The sequence below is a fragment of the Rhinolophus sinicus genome, linkage group LG03, assembly GCF_036562045.2.
Source record: "Rhinolophus sinicus isolate RSC01 linkage group LG03, ASM3656204v1, whole genome shotgun sequence".
In the NCBI taxonomy this organism is placed as follows: Eukaryota; Metazoa; Chordata; class Mammalia; order Chiroptera; family Rhinolophidae; genus Rhinolophus; species Rhinolophus sinicus.
The window spans coordinates 72,856,967-72,875,170 of NC_133753.1; the positions used below are offsets into that span (position 1 = coordinate 72,856,967).

The 18,204-nt window shown below is 46.9% G+C and overlaps 2 protein-coding genes across 9 annotated transcripts; one reads left to right on the forward strand and one right to left on the reverse strand.

Annotated features, from left to right (window-relative positions):
* On the forward strand, nucleotides 1-6,884 carry GMPR2 (guanosine monophosphate reductase 2). Of its 2 annotated transcripts, none has more exons than XM_074328062.1 (10): nucleotides 1-372; nucleotides 805-918; nucleotides 1,031-1,150; nucleotides 3,507-3,590; nucleotides 3,765-3,938; nucleotides 4,784-4,865; nucleotides 4,941-5,047; nucleotides 5,222-5,264; nucleotides 5,943-6,102; nucleotides 6,304-6,884. In XM_074328062.1, exons 2-10 carry the CDS (start codon nucleotides 832-834, stop codon nucleotides 6,491-6,493), a joined length of 1,047 nt encoding a protein of 348 aa, XP_074184163.1. In that variant the 5' UTR covers nucleotides 1-372; nucleotides 805-831; the 3' UTR covers nucleotides 6,494-6,884. The 2 variants fall into 2 exon arrangements, with proteins under 2 accessions (XP_074184163.1, XP_019569977.2); XM_019714418.2 differs by having other exon boundaries at nucleotides 119-431.
* On the reverse strand, nucleotides 4,258-10,139 carry TINF2 (TERF1 interacting nuclear factor 2). 7 transcript variants are annotated; one of them, XM_074328057.1, is made up of 9 exons: nucleotides 9,598-10,139; nucleotides 9,342-9,446; nucleotides 9,122-9,223; nucleotides 8,935-9,042; nucleotides 8,756-8,852; nucleotides 8,112-8,568; nucleotides 7,964-8,022; nucleotides 7,765-7,886; nucleotides 4,258-5,297 (listed from the first exon to the last, which is right to left on the reverse strand). In XM_074328057.1, exons 1-9 carry the CDS (start codon nucleotides 9,787-9,789, stop codon nucleotides 5,211-5,213), a joined length of 1,329 nt encoding a protein of 442 aa, XP_074184158.1. In that variant the 5' UTR covers nucleotides 9,790-10,139; the 3' UTR covers nucleotides 4,258-5,210. The 7 variants fall into 7 exon arrangements, with proteins under 7 accessions (XP_074184158.1, XP_074184159.1, XP_019569972.2 ...); XM_074328058.1 differs by having other exon boundaries at nucleotides 7,765-7,856; nucleotides 9,598-10,134; XM_019714413.2 differs by having other exon boundaries at nucleotides 4,258-7,631; nucleotides 7,765-7,856; nucleotides 9,598-10,130.
* Between the last annotated feature and the right edge of the window lie 8,065 nt (nucleotides 10,140-18,204).

An 18,204-nucleotide genomic window follows, 5' to 3' on the forward strand; every position in this document is an offset into this window, starting at 1 on the left:
TCCCGAAAGTCTCAGGAATGCTCCCGCCTTTCATTTCAATGGCATCGTAAATAAAAATAAGACGGACAGCTTAGTTACAGCAGAGATGATGCCTCCACGATTCTGGAAGTCCCTAGAAAGCCGGGTCTAATGGAAAAAGAGGGGCGAAACGAACTACTACTCCCATCATGCCAGGGGCAGCTCCGCGCGTTCCACCCTGGGAGTTGTAGTCTTCTGCCCCTGGGATCCAACGGCAACTTCATTGTGTGACCTCTGTTAACCAGAAAGGTCGCGCGGCCACCGCCGAAATTGGAATTCCTCGGTTAATCGTTCTCGCCGGCTATTAGCGGAACCTGTTGGTGTGGCGCACAGGGCTTAGCGGGGCTGCACGAGGTTAGTTGCTTAGCAAGGGAAGCTTCGGTCAACTGCCACCTTGGCTACGGCGACAGGAAGTGAGTACCCCTGTTCCAGAAGCTGGTTATAGGACCCCTCCATTCCTTCTCGCCCCAAATCAGCCTCTCACCTCAAATTACTTTTTGCAGGGGCAGGACAAGGAAGAGTAGTGGGATAAGGAATGCACCTTTTTAGAGTCACTCACGACTCCATCCCAGTTCTTCTCCCTGGGATGGAGACATCGAGGATAATTGCAACCATGGGACGGGTCGGAGGTGGCAGTGTTCAGTGACCATGCCTCGACCAGTGCCCCGACTTTCCCCAATTTAAGCAAGGGGAGAGATGAGCCCTGCTGCCAGCCCTAACAGGGCATTAAGACTTGCTGTTGGTTCAACTCCCCCCTCATGACTTTTCCTACCTTCCATCCCTCAGATTGGTCGCTTCCCCTAGGCCCCCGTCATGCCTCATATCGACAACGACGTCAAACTGGACTTTAAGGATGTCTTGCTGAGGCCCAAACGCAGTACCCTTAAGTCTCGAAGTGAGGTGAGCCTGCTTCCCCTGGTGGGCAGGACTGAGAAAGATTCCTGGCTCTTTACCTTGTGCAATACTTGTTTCTGTATGAATGAAGTGCTCATTTTCCTGTTCGTATCTGCAGGTAGATCTCACAAGATCCTTTGAGTTTAGAAACTCAAAGCAGATGTACACTGGGATCCCCATCATTGCTGCCAATATGGATACTATTGGCACCTTTGAGATGGCCAAGGTTCTCTGTAAGGTAGGACTTCTCTTATGCCGCGTCCTCAATGGTGTCGTTATGTGGGCTGACTGCAGAGGTAGTTGCATCCCCACCTCCATCCTAGATCAACTCTCTGGCAATTAACAGCCCGGATGCTCCATTTTCCTATTTTCTCCAGTACTAAGCCCCCTTCATATGTTAAGTTCAAAGAGCCATGTGAGTTAATATGATTCAGAGTAAGTTTTGCCCCCATTTTTCTGATATATGAATAGAACTTTCCCTTTTCTCCTGTCCAGCAGTTCATACACCTCGCCAATTTTTCCCACTACCCAAGTCACTCCCTTCAAATCACATGCATCTCTCCAGTTACACCACTGTTAGGAAACTAAGCATTCACGGTTTTAGTTCAGAAATTAAATAACGGTTTGAGCATTCAAAAATTCCTAACTAGAAGATCCTTGAGAGAAGAAGCTTATTAATTTTTCTTTTATACCTGCTATCCTTTTTCTTTAAAAAAAAAAAATTCTTTAAGTCCTAGGTTCCTGGGAGTTTCTGGGATGTGCCCAAAATGTAATGTGTTTTTCTTATATACAGGTTATTGTTCACTTTCAAAATAGAAGATGCTGCTCCTGTCAGTAATGTTACCTGCTTCTATACTTGTAGCTGAGAAGGTAGCTAGTTACTGTGGTCATTCTGAGGACATATGCACTCTTCTGGTTAATCCATACATAGTCCTGGTTCGTGGATTCTGCTCCTGCCTACGGCTCTGTGGGCCTTAAGGACTTCTCCCTTTCTCTGTTGTTGATTGCTGTAAGTCTTTGTGGAATGTCTGCTGTCATTTCTCTGAGTTTGATAGTTATAGTTTTGGACCTGTAGTGCTGTTGCCATGCAATAACTATTTAGGAATCCTGCTGTTGCCCATTGCCCACCTGCCCTGTCCAATAGAGTTGAGGAATGGTAAACCTGACTTCCGTGTCAGCAGACATGCTGTAATACATGGACTTTGTGGGCACTGCCTTGATGTTTTAGGTTGAGACTGGCTTTTCAGTACTGCTGATGAGTGCTAAGGAAATCAGATTTTAGAGATAGAGCCAAGTCTCACAGTCCTAATAAAGAGGTTGGATGCAAGCAAGAATCTTTTTCTAGATCTCTACCTTGGTATGTAATTGGAAGTGCTCATCATGCCACTCTATGCCCATATATCTCCAAGGCCTGCTGATCTCCTAGAGTGATTTTTTCTTTGTCGTTACGTTGATGGCAGAGTGTTGCTGAGAACGCAGAATTTAACACCAGCTTTAGCTAAGTAGTGTTGATGATGATTTCTGAGTGAGTATAACAATAACACTTCCTTACTGCTGGCTGATACATGACTTCCTTGGGTTTCTTGCCAGCTGCAAGATTTGTGCTGTCTCAGTCAACTGCTGTCTCCTGTGTTTGCATGTCTGCACTTTTAAAGTAAACGTCAGCATTCACAGTGGCCTTTGAATGCCTTTCTCAAAGTATTGGGATATTGTTTGCAATCTGTTGAGCTAGGGAATACAAATCGGATGAGCCATTATATCCTTAAACTTGGCTGGCTGAAATAGACTAAATGAAATAGACCTTTCGGGTTGGTCCATGTCTCAAGAAAATTTGTCCTTTACCGCAGTGGCGATGGAGAAAGGACGGGGTAACATCTTATTGGATTCATTAACCTTGAGGCCTTACCTTTTGTGAGCATTTATACTGAATTGACCAGAGATACCAAAAATAGGTTAGTTCTTCTACTAGGTTACCGTAGGAGGGGCTGAGTCAGTGTAGGCAGTATAGTCTCTGTCCAGCCTCTTCATGGTTCTTTCTTGTTCACTGCTTGTCCCACTACCCCAACAGCTTGTCCTTGTCACCTTTTAAGTCAGCAGCACTCTTTGTGCTGGCAGGTGAAATCCAATCCAGATGACTTAGTATTTTGGTAGGAGTGTCTGACAGTACTACCCTGTTTCCCTGAAAATAAGACCTCGCTGGACAATCAGCTTCAATGCGTCTTTTGGAGCAAAAATTAATATAAGACCTAGTATTATATTAATTATATCATTATTATATTATACCGGGTATTATATAACAGGGCAAATAAGACTGGGTCTTATAATTTTTGCTCCAAAAGACACATTAGAGCTGATTGTCCGGCTAGGTCTTATTTTCAGGGAAACACGGTAGCTTATGGTAATAAGTCCTCCTAGGATTTGTAGGGAGAATAATAGTTCAACTAAAATCCAAGCTCAACCCAAGTTCTTCAGGGTGCTTTTTCCAGACATCAGTGCTTTTCTCCCTCAGATAGAATAGTATAATGGTCTCTTTCTAGAAAGAGAGACCCTAATAAAGTTCTCTCGTTTTTGATGGCGCTCTTTCTTCTCTCTAGTTCTCCCTCTTCACTGCTGTCCATAAACACTACAGCCTCGAGCAGTGGAAAGAGTTTGCTAGCCAGAATCCTGACTGTCTTGAGGTAATGCTGGTCCTCCCCTGATCCCTTCCTTATCCCAGTTTTCCAGGAATCTTATTTTGGCTTCCTGGGGATCAGCCCTTACCCTCCCCACGCATTGGCTGCTCATCAGGTCCCTTTTGACATGCCATAGGCTGTCTTAATGCCTTCCATGCCAGTGCCCGCTTTCTTTCACAGCACTTGGCTGCCAGCTCGGGCACAGGTTCTTCTGACTTTGAGCGGCTGAAACAGATCCTGGAAGCTATTCCCCAGGTGAAATATATATGCCTGGACGTGGCAAATGGCTACTCTGAACACTTCATTGAATTTGTAAAGGATGTGCGGAAGTGCTTCCCTAAACACACCATCATGGTATGTTTCTGTTATCCTGTAGTTGGTACATTCCTCTCCTCCTTCCACTCTTCCATGTCATTCCATTTTGTTACATCAGTTCATTCCTCCTCTGCTGCATTATGATTTTCCTAGTCCATTTAATCACGTCACTGGGTGATTATCCATGGTTACGCTTAAAATGTTTATTTATTGGTCTTTGCAATCTCTGACCCTTGATACATAGTCTTTGTAAATTCAGTGTCCCTGACATCACTCACCAAACCGTGATGTGTTTAGGCACTGTATGTACCTGTGGTATATATACACCTGGCCCACTAAAATGGACATGGTACTCCAGTCATATTAAAGAGGTCACAATGTTTTATTTTTTTACAAGCTTAGGGGAGTGATGACAAGGCCTCCTTTTCTTCACAGCATTGAGGGGTCTCTCTGTTCGTTCCATCAGAAGCAAATACAGCTGTATAGATGGATATTTAGCCTGCATTCCCATTGTCTTTCCCCTTTCCCTAAGGCAGAGAGATTTTATGATATAACAACTTAAGGGAAGGACATGTGTGGGTTTCTTGGTAGGGAGCGAGAGATAAATATACCATAAATCAGATTTGATCTTGGTCGAGTTGGACCCCAGCTTGACCCTAGTCCAACAGTGACACTGGCCACTAACCCTTTTACCTCAGCTGGGGAAGCAGGATCCTTTGAAGTGGCTAGTCTAAAAGCCCTCAGAGGGCTCAGGAGAGGGAACTCAGGTACGCTTCTTTGTAATAATGTTGGAAGGTCGTGGTCCTGGCATGTTACATATGAGAGCATGCAACCGCCTCTTCGTCTCTGACCCTAAGAATGCTATCTTGATGGCTCTGTCTCAGGCAGGGAATGTGGTAACAGGAGAGATGGTGGAAGAGCTGATCCTCTCTGGGGCTGACATCATCAAAGTGGGAATTGGACCAGGTAAGCTGGCTCATTGGGGCCATTGGTAGACATCTGTGGAGCACTTCACTCTCATCCTTGTCCCATTCTTCTCAGGCTCTGTGTGTACCACCCGGAGGTATACTGGAGTGGGGTATCCGCAGCTCAGTGCAGTGATGGAGTGTGCAGATGCTGCTCATGGCCTCAAAGGCCACATCATTTCAGTAAGGCCCAAGGGCAGGGTATGCCAAACATCTGGGTTTTCTGCTGTCCATGGGAGCTTTGATAGAGGTGGATCAGGACTCCTGGGTTCCTGTCAGCTTGAGGTGGGCTGTTGGGACATCGCTGAGAGGGCTTGGGAAATCCATGCTATCCCGACAGTGCTCCTTACTTTGCAGGATGGAGGCTGCAGCTGTCCTGGAGATGTGGCCAAGGCATTCGGTAAGGACATTGGGAGGGCACAGAAGGAGGATTCTGTAGAAGAGGATGAGTCACCTCTGAGGGTCTAGGATCAGGCCAAGAAAGGCTGAGGAAGTGGTTCAGATTCTTTCAGAATACGAATTAGTGACCCTGAAGCCTGTAGTCACCTGGGGTAAGCCAGCTGGGGAAATCCTGAGACTGCTATGGACTTTCCCAAGTGTGGGCCAGAACCATCTGCACCATCCCCTGGACTGCTGGACAATGTAAATGCCTGAACCTCAGATTTACAAAATCTGGCTCCAGGGAGTGGGGCTGCAGATCGCATTTTTCACAGCTTCCCAGGTGATCCTTGCTCACACTAAAGTTGGAGACCTTTGCTCTAGGGACACCTATGGTGAGTCTTGTTCAGCTGGGCACAGTAAAAAGAAATGACCAGAAGATGGCAAAAGCAGCAGAAAGGAGAGAGTAAAGCCAGGCAGGGAATCTTCTGCAGCTCTTTTCAAATTCTTGGCCAGGTGAGGCCCACTCAGGACTAGAGGCCAAGGCAGAGCACGCGTGTGTGGGTTGTGGGCCAGAAGGGAAACAAAACCAGGAAGATGCTGGAATCATTGTCAGGACTGAGAATTTGGTGTCAGTTGCTTCTGAGGGTGGGCATATGGGCACCTGGGCCAGATTCATCTTTCCACCCTTCATTGATAGGGGCAGGGGCTGACTTCGTGATGCTGGGTGGCATGTTGGCTGGGCACAGTGAGTCAGGTGGTGAACTCATCAAGAGGGATGGCAAGAAGTACAAGCTCTTCTATGGAATGAGTTCTGAGACAGCCATGAAGAAGTATGCTGGGGGCATAGCTGATTACAGGTATGTGTAGAGGCCTAGGAGCTGAGGGTTCCTGGAGGGTGTGACTAAGGAGGGTGGTGGCAGAACTCATGGCTGCTGGGAGATGGATGGTATAGTTCCTGGGAGAAAAGTGGTGAACTGGGGCTGAATGCTAGAGATTGGGAAGAGTCATTAGGCTAAGGAATCTGGAAGCAAAAGGTAAGAAAGTTTTTCTTCTTTTAGGGCCTCAGAGGGTAAGACAGTACAGGTGCCCTTCAAAGGGGATGTGGAACATACCATCCAAGACATCCTTGGAGGCATCCGCTCCACATGTACCTACGTGGGAGCAGCTAAGCTGAAGGAGCTGAGCCGGAGAACTACCTTCATTCGTGTCACCCAGCAGGCGAATCCAATCTTCAGTGACGTGAACTAGGCCTGAGCAGTTCTGCCCTCCCAAGCCAAGGCACCAGCACCTGCCACAGGGTGTCTCAAGCAGGCCACCCTCCCATCCCAGCTACTATTACTACTGTTTGGTCAGTTACTGTCGTCTCACTCCTGAGAGCTCCTGCAGTAATTCTGTACTTCCCTATCTGCACACAAAATGCCCAGGGCACTCACTGGGGAGGAAGCCAGGAAGGCAAGCTGAGAAAATAAAGATAACCAAAGGAGAATCTGGGGACCCAACTCTTGAGGATTAAAAGAAAAAGATACTGATTTATACTAAATGTTTTACGAGTATATGGCCATGGTCTGGAAGAGGTAGGCTTTTAGAATCATGTTTTGTTAATCAGTGTCATTAAATAGAATGTTTGAATATCTAAAAAGCTCAAGAAGTGTTACATATTTTAAATACCTCAAAGAGAAATCCCAATGACTAAAGAGATTCTGGGGCTTTCTGCATAAGGCTAGCATCTGGGTGCAGCTCCAGGGAAAGTGGAGGTGAAGGTGGCACTGACCCAGTGGAGTCAAGAACAGTGAGTACTTTTCTCATGAAGCATCTCCATTCTAGTACCACAACCCCCAGGTAACCTAGCAGCGTGAGAATTTACAGAGTATATATTCTGGCATCAGGACACACAGATATTTTCAAAACAGCAAAAGGAAATTTTTCGTCCAGGTTCGTCCTGGTAATCCTGGCACATCTGAACAACACTTTCCAAGGGAAGTAAAAGGGCAAAGGGATTCTTTTAGCCCTTGGAGAGGCCAGTTCTGTTTTAAGGAATGATCTACACTGACCTTACAGAAGCCTTAATTCCCCTCGCTCACACCAACACAGTGTTTTAATAAATCCCAAGTTTAATTATCAAGCATTACAAAGTAATTTTGGCATTGTAGCCAGGCAACCCAAGCCTGGGCTTCCCCTTTATTACCACTAAACTGCGTGTAGACGTGAGAGGGAAACAGGGCAGAGCGCAGAGGGCATCCCAGTCCTATCAGGAGTCTAGAGCTCTAGAGTCTGCATGGTCATGGGAAGGCACAGATATGACACTGGGGCTAGAAGCGGGGAGGTATTCACAGAAGGTGGGGATCAGGGTGTCCAACTTTGTCCTCTCATAGTTTTCCAAAAGTTCCTGCAGAGAATGAATAGGGATATCCTATCATCATCTGAAACATTCCTTGAGCCCTCCATATTCTGGAGCATGTGGGTTTCTGTCTTGTGCCCCATCCCCTTCCTTCCCCAGCTTTCTGCTCCTCCCTACTCACCCTTCCTTCCCTCTGGCCATTTTCTTCCTCATCAGAGTCCAAAACCAAGTCCCCTATGGTAATGACAGGGCTGCACGAAGATGGGAGACACACTACAGGAAATAAACCAGAGTTGACATACTCTTTTAGGGGAACACAGGCTCTCAGGAGTCCCCAAGAGAGGAGGCTGGCTGTCCCAGTCCTTACTCAGGATGCCTACCTGGTTTCCTGGGAGGCGATGACAGTCTCAGGGACCCCATGGGGCAATCCCAGCAATTCCTGGGGTAGGAGCAAGCAAAGAAGATAGGGTGAAGGGAAACCAGGCAAGGAATGTGCTGCTAGTAGGGAGAAGCAACTGTTGCACTCACTCCTTTTGCTCTGAGGCAGACAAGTCAACTGGGTTCTTCATAGCCCTTCCGCCCAGGGTCTGATTTGCACTCCTAGACTTTCCAGTGGAGGCTGCTCTTGTAGCAACAGCACCTGCTGGATCTGCCATGTGTGTCCCATGTTCTTCCCTGTTCTCAGGTTTAGATATGACCTGGGTTGGTGAACCCAGATTCCTAAAGGGGAACAGCATGACGGTGGGGCGCTCCTTACGGCCTACCCTAGTGGGTGCCCACCGGGACTGGATTCTTCGCCGGCCTAGAGGGCCTAGATGGAAGTGGTGACCAGCCAGTGGTTTTGGGTGCATCCTTGAGGCTGGTTCCTGAGGAAGGTGTGGGCCAGGGGTAGCTTTTGGCAGATGGTGAAGTGCTGGTCTTGGTTGCTGAGGAGGACTCTTCTCCATGGGTTCTGTCATGTTCACTGAATTAGCAACAGAGCACTCTAAAAACACACAAAAGAAACACAACAGTGTTTCTTATAAAGAGAAGATAGTTAGTAACACATCAACTCTGTCTGCTTTCTTGTGCCTCGTGCTCATGTAACCCTTGTAATGGGCTCGCTGTCTCAAAAGATCTCAGGCTAAACACTCCACCTGCAAATTCCCAGTTCTCCCAAATAGTCCTGGTACCTGGCAGCGGCCACTCCATGTCCACACCATACTGGCTCAAAACAAAAGAAGAAGTGATAGAAACTCCAGGCTGCATCCATCTCAGCACATCCTGAAGCTGTGGGCAGGGAGAGAGATGAAGACCACAGTCCTTGATACAACCACCCAGCACCCTGCCCTCTGTTTTGCCCCAGGAAAACCTGCTGTGCCTGCGGAGGAGGCAGTGCTTTTTCCAGCTGACACAAATATTCAAAAAATAGCTTTTCCATAGCAGCCAGAAAGGGTTCCCCATACTCCTGCTGGAGTTCCTGCAGGGCAGAAAGAAGCAGGTCAGAAGAGAACTAGAGAAAAGAGCCACATCACAGCTTCCAAACCAGCCAGCCTCACCTGCAGCTTTGAAGCCAAATCCACAGGGGCCTCTACCAGCCGCTTCACTTGCTGGCAAAAGGCTTCCTGTGCCTCCGAGATCTTCTTCAGATCCTGCTTTGTCTATTGAAGGGAAAGAAGACAGACAAGTTAGGGGCACCAGGATCCAGTGGCCGGGAGGAAGAGCAACTTTGCTGCACCAAGGGTTAACGGGGTGGGTACTGTTCTAGAGGTTACTCACAGCTTTGGGGTCCCGCACTACAGGTCCAGACTCTGGGAAGTGGTGATGCAGGGCATTCAAAACCTGGGCCCAAGGCCGGCCCTGCAGGATCATCTCCACCACCACCTGTGAATGTCCTGAGCTCAGAATCCCCACTTCGGGGCAAGTTGCCCTTTTCCAACCGGTCCCACCCCGCAGGCGGTCTGCCCTTGTCAGATACTACTCGCCTCCCGCTCCTTTCCCCTCTTACTCTTCCAGGTCCCACTGGCTCCAATACCTTGGCCTTTAGGCCCATACACAGGCGTTCGTGGTGGCGGTAGCGAACCAAGCCAGGGGCAGCAACGCGCAGGGATCGCAGAAAGTCCAATACTCGCGGGAAATCTTCCACGCAGCGTCCGCGGACGACCTGCCAGCTGGCAGCGGCTGCAAAGCGCAGAGCAGCAGGACCGGCCCCCGGGAGTGTGGCCATGGCTCCGCCCCGGGGGCCGCCCGCAGGGTTGCTTCCTCCACGGCGAGGCTTCCCGACTCCTCCTAGGGGCGTGGCTTCCGATGGCCCTCAGTGGCTCGAATGTTTTGAGGGCCCTGGATACTTCGCGATTGGACTCAGTGCCCTTCCATGGGTCCCCAGAATTCTGGAGGTTTTCCCCAATTCGGGCAGGAGCCTGAATGGAGAAGCTGTCCGGCTCCAACGGTGCCAGGTCGCTCTGCCTTGAACGGCGCAGTGGTTTCTAACCCGAGAGCTACCGCGATTCTTCTCCGACCAGCTTTCTGACCTCAGAAAATGGCGGCAAGGATCACCAATGGGCCGCCGGGGAGGGGAAACGTGACGTCGCTGCTTAAGGCCACGCCCCAGGGCGTACGGCTCCGCCCCGCCTCTCCCCCACCGCTGCTCTCGCTGTCAGGTTCCTCCGTCAGCTGCTGGGCCGAGGTGACCGCGGGTCTCGGCCCTCCCGGCCCCTGCCTTTCTTTGCGGAATCTGCAGAGAACTCACGTCCCTCTCTGAGGTTTGACTTCCTCATGTGTAAAGCGGGGATCATGCCGCTTGCCCTCTCCATCGCCATCACGCACTGACATACAATTCCTTAAATTCCAGCCCCCAAACAAGTGCGGCAAAGCCTTCCCTGGTGGAGCGCAGAATTTAACAGTTCCTTTTTCAAAACAGGAGAGGGCGCCCGCTTTTAAAAGTTGGGAAAGCTGCATCAGATTGTTAACCTGATTTTCTCTGGATGGTGAGACTAGGTAATTTTGGGGGGCTTTTCTGTATTTGGTATCTTCTTTTTACTTTTTATTTTTTGTATCGTGTAATTTTTAAAAATATAAAATAGTTTCCATTTTCCAGTTTCTGCTGTTGTGCATTTACTCCAGACAGCCCCTAATTATTTTATTTTTTTAAACAGGACTTTATTGGGGAACAGTGTGTACTTCGAGGACTTTTTTTTTTCCCCCCAAGTCAAGTTGTTGTCCTTTCAGTCTTAGTTGTGGAGGGCGCAGCTCAGCTCCAGGTCCAGTTGCCGTTTTCTAGTTGCAGGGGGCACAGCCCACCATCCCTTGCGGGACTCGAGGAATCGAACTGGCAACCTTGTGGTTGAGAGCCCGCGCTCCAACCAACTGAGCCATCCGGGAGGCAGCTCAGCTCAGGGTGCCGTGTTCAATCTTAGTTGCAGGGGGTGGAGCCCACCATTCCTTGTGGGACTCGAGGAATCGAACCGGCAACCTTGTGGTTGAGAGCCCACTGGCCCATGTGGGAATCGAACCAGCAGCCTTCGGAGTTAGGAGCACGGAGCTCCAACCGCCTGAGCCACCGGGCCGGTCTAGCCCCTAATGTTTTACTTGGTTGTCTCCTTGTCACCCTTCCTGATGTCTACTTATTTCCATTGCCAAATACAGAACCTGGCACACAGTGTGTATTCTCTGTTGATCGAATAAATTACCTGCCCTGACTACCTTATAGGGATTTAGTGCAACTACCCTTTCCTTGGGCCGTCTCCTTCCCTAGAGTAAAGGCTCCCATATCCCTCCCTGTCTCCACCCAAGGTCAGACTTCTGAGGTGATCCACACATTCAACATCTAGTTGGAGGTCGCAAAATACCCAAATTAGACATACGAGTATATGAAATTCTAGTTATCTCCCTTTTAATTTTACCTTTATTTAGTCTGTCCGTAAAGTTCTTCCTTTATGTAGATCTGAGTTTCTGACTTGTATCATTTTCCTTCTTACTGAAAAATGTCTTTTAACGTACCTTGAAAGTCAGATTTCCTGGTGACAAATTTCCTCAATTTTTGTTTGAAGAAGTCTTTCTTTCTCCTTCACTTTTAAAAGAATTTTGCTGGATACAGAAGTCGAGGCTGGTGGGCTTTTCCCCTTCAAAATGCTAAACAGTTCATTCCACTCTCTTACTTGCCTGCTTTCTGAAGAGGGGTCTCATGTCATTCTTATCCTACCTCCTCCACAGGTAAGGTGTACCCCCACCCTCACCCCCAGCCCCACCCTCACCCCAGGCTTCAAGATTTCCTCTTGGTGTTTTCTTTTCTGAAGTTTGAATATGATATGCCTAGGTGTAGTTTTTTGGGGGAATTTATCCTGCTTAATGTTTTCTGACATTCCTCCATCTGTATTTGGTTTGTATCATTAATTTTGGTAAATTCTTAGTCATTGTTGCTTCAGATACTTCTCCTTCTGGTATTCTCGTTATGTGTATACTATACCTTTTGTAATTGTCCCACAGTTCTTGGATATTCTGTTTTGTCTTTTTCTTTCTCTTTTTCTTTGTATTTCAGGTTTGGAAATTTCTATTGATATTTCTTCAAGTTCACTGATTCTTTCCTTGGCCCGTGCCCATCTATTGATAAGCCTGTCAAAGGCACTCTTCTGTTATGGTGTTATTTATTTCTAGCATTTCCTTTTGGTTCTTAATTTACATCTCTCTGCTTATACTATTCACCTGTTCTTACATGTTGTCCACTTTTTCCATTAAAGCCTTTATCATATTGATCATAGTTTTAAATTCCTGGTCTGATAATTCCAGTATCTCTGCCAGATCTGAGTCTGATTCTGATGCTTGGTCTGTCTCTTTAAAGTGTGTGTTTTTTAATCTTTTAGTATTCCTTGTAGTTTTTTTGTTGTTGTTGTTGAAAGTCAGATGTACTGGGTAAAAGAAACTGAGGCAAATAAGCCTTTAGTGTGAGGTTTTATGTTTACCTGACTAGGAGTTAGTCTGTCTTTATTGGTAACTGTGGTTGTAGGTGTCAGGGGCTAAAATTTCCTTTGGGGTCATTATTATCTCCCCTGTTGTTTCTCTAGACACTTCTTAAATAAGGTCTGAGATGTGCAGTTCTTTCCATTGTGTCCCCCAGTTATACAGGTAGGTCACCATTATAGTGACTGTCAGGTGGCCTGAGGATCAGTAGGAATAAGACATTAAGATGGAGAGGTGAAGGAACAAAAGGGATTGTCATGGCAATGTCGTTTTGACTATTACATGTTGGAGCAGTGGTCAGATTAAGGAACTTTGTGGTATTCATTTTTAAAAAGGGGGGTGTTTAACATGCAGAAGATGTAGAATTGAAGAGTCAATATTTTGATTCTGGAAATTTGTTATTGGTTCCATTGACCCTATCTGTCACAAAGGGCTTTTTCTGGCATTGAATTGATGGGGGGGGGGGTGGAAATAAGACATAGCTATGCTTTACATCATTAGAACCTGAAAATATTTCCAAAGTACAGTAAGAGGCCGGTTCCCCACCACCACAGAAAGCTTTTACTAAAATGGCGGTGCCACATAATCCTTGTTAAGGTAGCTCCTGTGGACCTGTGTCCTTGTGCATCTCTTAGGCCCTCAACAGAGAATTTACACCGATGTACTCTGACGACCATCAGGCTGGCTCTGGGAGGGCTGTAGCGCCCTCTGAATACGTAGCACTAAGGGGACAGGCTCCTCTCTGCCGAAGCAGGTCAGTGCCTGCCTGATTGGGATGTAATCTGTGCACTCAAAACTGAAGTGCTGTGAAAGGAAATCTATTGCCAAACCCCACAGATATCACTCCTGTCAGAGAAAAAGATATTCCTTCTGAACCATTTCTAACAGGAAAATTAGCTCCATTATAATATTATGGGACCATCATCATATATTTGGTCCTTCATTGACCAAAATATCATTATGTGGCATATGACTGCAGTTTTTACTCTTCTAGACTCCCTTCTGCCACAGGACCTTTGCACAAGGTATTTCTTTTGCCTGGAGTGATCTCCCGTCCCTTCCTGCCCACATATCCTCCAGGGTCACCTATTTAGGTAAAGCTTTCCTAACCACCACCATCAGGTTAGGTCACATACCTTCACTGTAAGCTTCAGAGCAATGTACTCAGCTTTGTCTCCTGCAGTTCTTCATTTAATCTGTTTCTTTCTCAGATGCTAAGCTCCATAGGGCAGGAACTAGGTTTGTGCTATGTTCTGGCATATGGCCCACAGCTTAGCACAAGCTATGGAATAGTTGTTAAATGGGTCCATTAATCACCACCATGACTAGACCCTGCCAGTCAGAGTGTCCCAAACACTTCTGGTCCAACTGTGAACAAAAATCCTTTTCTGGGGTAGACCTTAGAACAGCTGAAGCTAGCCATTATTTTTAAAATTAACTTACTAAAAATGAAGTGCAACCATGGTAGTCTGATCCAGAAATCTGAGAAACATTTGTAAGTCACATTTTGTAAAATTTTACTTTTAAATTTGTCATTAGTTCCACCTGGCTTATTATCAGGAAGATAAAAATCTTCCTTTTGGTGTTTTTACCTCTCCCAGAAATTTTCAAGAACTCCAACCAAAAAGGCAGGCCTTCTAGCTGCCATGCTTGTTAGTGGAGAGCTCTGCTATCCACAGGGTCTGCCATATTTTACTTACTTCTTGTACTTACTCAGTGTCCTCTTAGAAAACCAACCGCAGGGCTGGTACTGAAGCTCTCAGGATGCCACACCCAGGTCCAGACTTTGCTTCTGGGGCCAAGGGGCTGCAGGAGCTCCCAGCATTAGCTACACACTTTGGCCAAATCAAACCCACCCACATGGGGTTCAAGGACCCTCATATCCAGTCCAGTTCTCCAAGCCTAAGATAGTCCCCTTCCCTGCTATTGGGCTTCAGTTGAAGCTACCATAGTTCACACTAATCTTCCCAATTTTAAATCTTGGGGCAGAAAGAAGTAAGGAGAATACTGGTTCTTTACACTCAGGAAACTCTGGGCGACTGAGGCAAAGAACCCATCTCCTTTCTAGTGATCAACTTTGTACACCAGGTGTCCCAGGAGAACCAAAAGAGTTTGCCAAGAGGCAGAGACAATGAGTGCCTCTGTGCAGGGGCACCAAGAGGGCAACTCTAGTAGATTTCTTAAACCCAAGACTAAGAACACTTTTTTATTTTATTTTTAAAAGTGCACTTTGTTATATAAAGGATGATGTAAAGGAAATCTTCATATAAATAAATATAAGTGGCATAAAATAGGTTTCCCTGGTATAATTTTCTGAGGTACAATCCCAAAAAGAGTTCTGCTTTGATGGTTGTTACCAAGCTCCCCCTGGGTGCCCATTTATCTCTCTCTTTCCCAGATTTGCTTTCATCATCCATTGTGTATTCTTCCCACAAATGCTCCAAAATACAATCCTCCACTGCTCCTCCAAGCTTCCATACTCCCCATCACCCTCTGATTCAGTTCATCTGCCATTCAACAGCTACTTATTGAGTACCTACTGTGTGTCATGGCCTGTGAAGCAGCCATGAGTGATAGAGAGAAGTGCCTGCTCTTACAGGGCTTACATTCTAGTGGGGGGCGGACTAGAGGCCTGAGGCCAGAATTGGTTAAGCTGGGACAACAGGGATTCTAATGCCCACATCCAGAGAATTAGAGGAGATTACACTCATAAAACACCCAGTTTGAGCTTCACTTGTAGTAGGAACTCAACATATACAGGAGGTGCCAAAAAAATGTATACAAGTGGACACTTTGTATACAAGCAGTAGTTTGTGGTAGTCAGAAGTGTCTGGACGCTGATGGTAACCACTTTGAGCGCCTCTTGTAATTACAGAAGTCAAACGTGACTTGTATTCCTCTTTTGTTATTGATATATATTGAGTATTACAATTTTAATAGCTTTTTCCTTGCTTAAAATGTGTATACATTGTTTCGGCACCCTCTGTATTTGTTTCTTTCCCTCTAGCTGTTTGGAGAACAGCATTGCCTTCCTGTCTTTTTTCTTTTTGAGGATTTCAAGCATTTTTGAGCTCTACTAAATACAAGGACCAGGGTAAAATTAATAAATGGGAAGCAAGTTACAAAGTTGTTAGAAATCTGAAAGTCTCACATTTTCTCCCAGGTATTCAATGAAAAGAGATACTGTTGTGTTACTGTTCAATCTTTCTGGAAACTAATAAAATGTATCAACCATCTAAACATGGCACATCTTGCAAATGGTTGATTTTAAATTTGTAAGTAGGAAATACTTCTTGTGCAGCTCTATGCTCAGCCCTGTTCTAGGTCCTGGGACAAGGGCGTGAACGAGACAGATAGGATCTACCTCTTCTGAAGCTCACATTTTAAGAAAAGGGACAGAGTTTAATAAATTAGCAAACCAACGCACTAATGTTAAACAATAAGTGCTAGGTAGGGCACAAAATAAAATAGGGTGATACGCTAAAGAGATTGAGAGATGGGAAAACGAATCAGATTGATGTTCAGGCAAGAGCGCCCTGATGAAGTGACGTCTGAGCTGAGACCCAAATAGCAGGAGGGGCCTCAGCCATACCACCTGAAAAGTGTTTGTCCAGAAGGAAGAGCAGGGGCCAAGTCTTAGGTAGAAGGTGGTGAGGCTGAGAAGCAGAGGGCCCTGGGGCTGAGGCAGAAAGGGCCCAGGCGCCTGGTGGAGATGAGGGAGGAGTAGTCTGCAGGGTCAGGTCGACCAGAGTAGGACTTTGGATTGTCCCAAGGGCAATGAGAAAGCATGGGAAGGTTTTGAGCAGGAGAGTACCAGGATTTAATTTAGAGTTTAGAAAGCTCACTGGCTGTGTAGAAATTGAATTATTTAGGAACAAGACCGGAAATGCCCCAGGAGGCTATGGCAGTTCTGTAGGGAGCGAGCACGGTGACAGTGTAAGTGGAGAAAATGACAGATTCCACTGTGTTTTGGAGGTAGAGCTGAGACTGAGGCGTTGAATATTGGAGGAAAGGAAAGAGGAGTGAAGGGTGATTTGTAGATTTTTGGCTTGAACAACTGGGTCATTATCATAACAACGAGATGGGACAAACTAGGGGAAGAACAGCTTGGGGTGGAATTAAGAGCTCTGTGGGGCCACTTGCAGTCTGAGATAGAAGACACGCGTAAGCCGTGCAGCCAGACTACCCAGGTTCTAATCCTGTCCTAGATGCTGAATGACTTTGGACAAATTACCTCTGTGGAGGGGGCATAACAATACAGCTTGCAGATCGGGGTATGAGCGGATCATTGACGTTTAAAAACATCTCTCTGGAAATGTGATGGCTGTGTGCGATGTCAGAGGGTAGTGGATGGGCGGAGGGGGTCGTCACTGTGTGAGGGACATCAATGATAAATGTCTAGCTATTACGTTGGTGCACCTGAAACTAATAAAAAACTGTTTTTAAAAACAAAACAAAACATCTTTCTTGCTGTCAAGTTAAGACTAGACAGGGCAGGGGGAGGGCTACTGAGAAGGCTGGGGCTTCAATCCGAGTAAGAGAGATGGTAGCTTGGCCTAGGATGGGGCAGTCCCAGTAGAGAGAATTTGATAAGCAAATAATACAAAGAATTCAATACAGAGAGGTTCCAATGGCAATATGTGCTACGGAGGATAATAAAGCACAAACGGGGAGAGGGAGTGTGGAGGGTACTGCAATTTTAAAATGGGATGGTGGGGAAGACCTTACCCGGATGGCAGAGATGAGGGCACAAACCATGGAGACATCTGGGGAAGAACTTCTCAGGCAGAGCTCAGAGGCCCTGGAACGAGGGTACCTGGTGCTGTCAGGAAAGAAGGGGCCAGGGCCCTGGAGTGGACTGAGCCTGGGGCAGGAAGGGGAGGTGAGGACCGAGTAACAGAGCACTAGAAGGGCTTTGGCTTTGGGGAAGCCAGTAGAAAGTTTTGAGGAGAGGATTGCCACGATCGGATTTACCTGCTCCTTCTGGCTGCTGTGTGAAGAGCAGTGTATCAAAGGGCAAGAGTGGACATGGAGAAATGATTTGGAAGCAGAGGCAACAATCCAGGTGAGAGATGAAGGCAGCACGGTCGCTACAGAGATGAGGCGCGGTCAGATTCTGGACGCATAGGAACGAGAGCTAGAACCATTACGATTTGCTGACAGATTGGGTGTGGGATGTGAGAGGAAGAAAGGGGTCAAAGATAACTGCAAGCTGTTGGGTCTAAGAAAGTGGAAAGATGGAGATGCCATTTACTGCTATAGGGGAGGCTGCAGGAGAATATGCTGGGTTTGACCTTGGACATGTTTTGCTTGGGGGGGGGGGCGGTGTCTGTGAGACAACCAGTAGAGATGCTGAAAAGCCTGTAAATATACAGGCTTGAGGTTCAATGAAAACAGATACAATTTGGGGAGCCAGTGGACCTTAAAACCATGAGACGGGGTCGAATGGAGCTGGAGAAGAACCTGGAGTGAAGGCCAGAGTCACTCCAATACCCCAAGGCTGGACAGGGGTGGAGGCACCAGCCAAAGAGACTGAGAAGCACAGCCAGACTCAGGAGGACCCGGAGGACCGCTGTCCAGTCTTTAAATACAATGTTTTCAATGAATATTTAATGCTGGGAAGAAACGCTCTCCGTAGGTTATGTGGGGCGGGGTGGAGGAAAGCAGCATATGAAACACAATTGTC

Bases quoted from the DNA above. Each gene is read 5' to 3' on its own strand.
- GMPR2 (XM_074328062.1), top strand. From the start codon at position 832: ATGCCTCATATCGACAACGACGTCAAACTGGACTTTAAGGATGTCTTG. The intron at 3,939-4,783 runs GTATGTTTCTGT...GCTCTGTCTCAG, and splicing joins TCCCTAAACACACCATCATG to GCAGGGAATGTGGTAACAGG. The intron at 5,048-5,221 runs GTAAGGCCCAAG...CTTACTTTGCAG, and splicing joins TCAAAGGCCACATCATTTCA to GATGGAGGCTGCAGCTGTCC.
- TINF2 (XM_074328054.1), bottom strand. From the start codon at position 9,789: ATGGCCACACTCCCGGGGGCCGGTCCTGCTGCTCTGCGCTTTGCAGCC. The intron at 8,023-8,111 runs GTGAGTGCAACA...CTCCTACCCCAG, and splicing joins TCTGCCTCAGAGCAAAAGGA to GAATTGCTGGGATTGCCCCA. The intron at 7,887-7,963 runs GTAGGCATCCTG...TTCCCCTAAAAG, and splicing joins ATCGCCTCCCAGGAAACCAG to AGTATGTCAACTCTGGTTTA.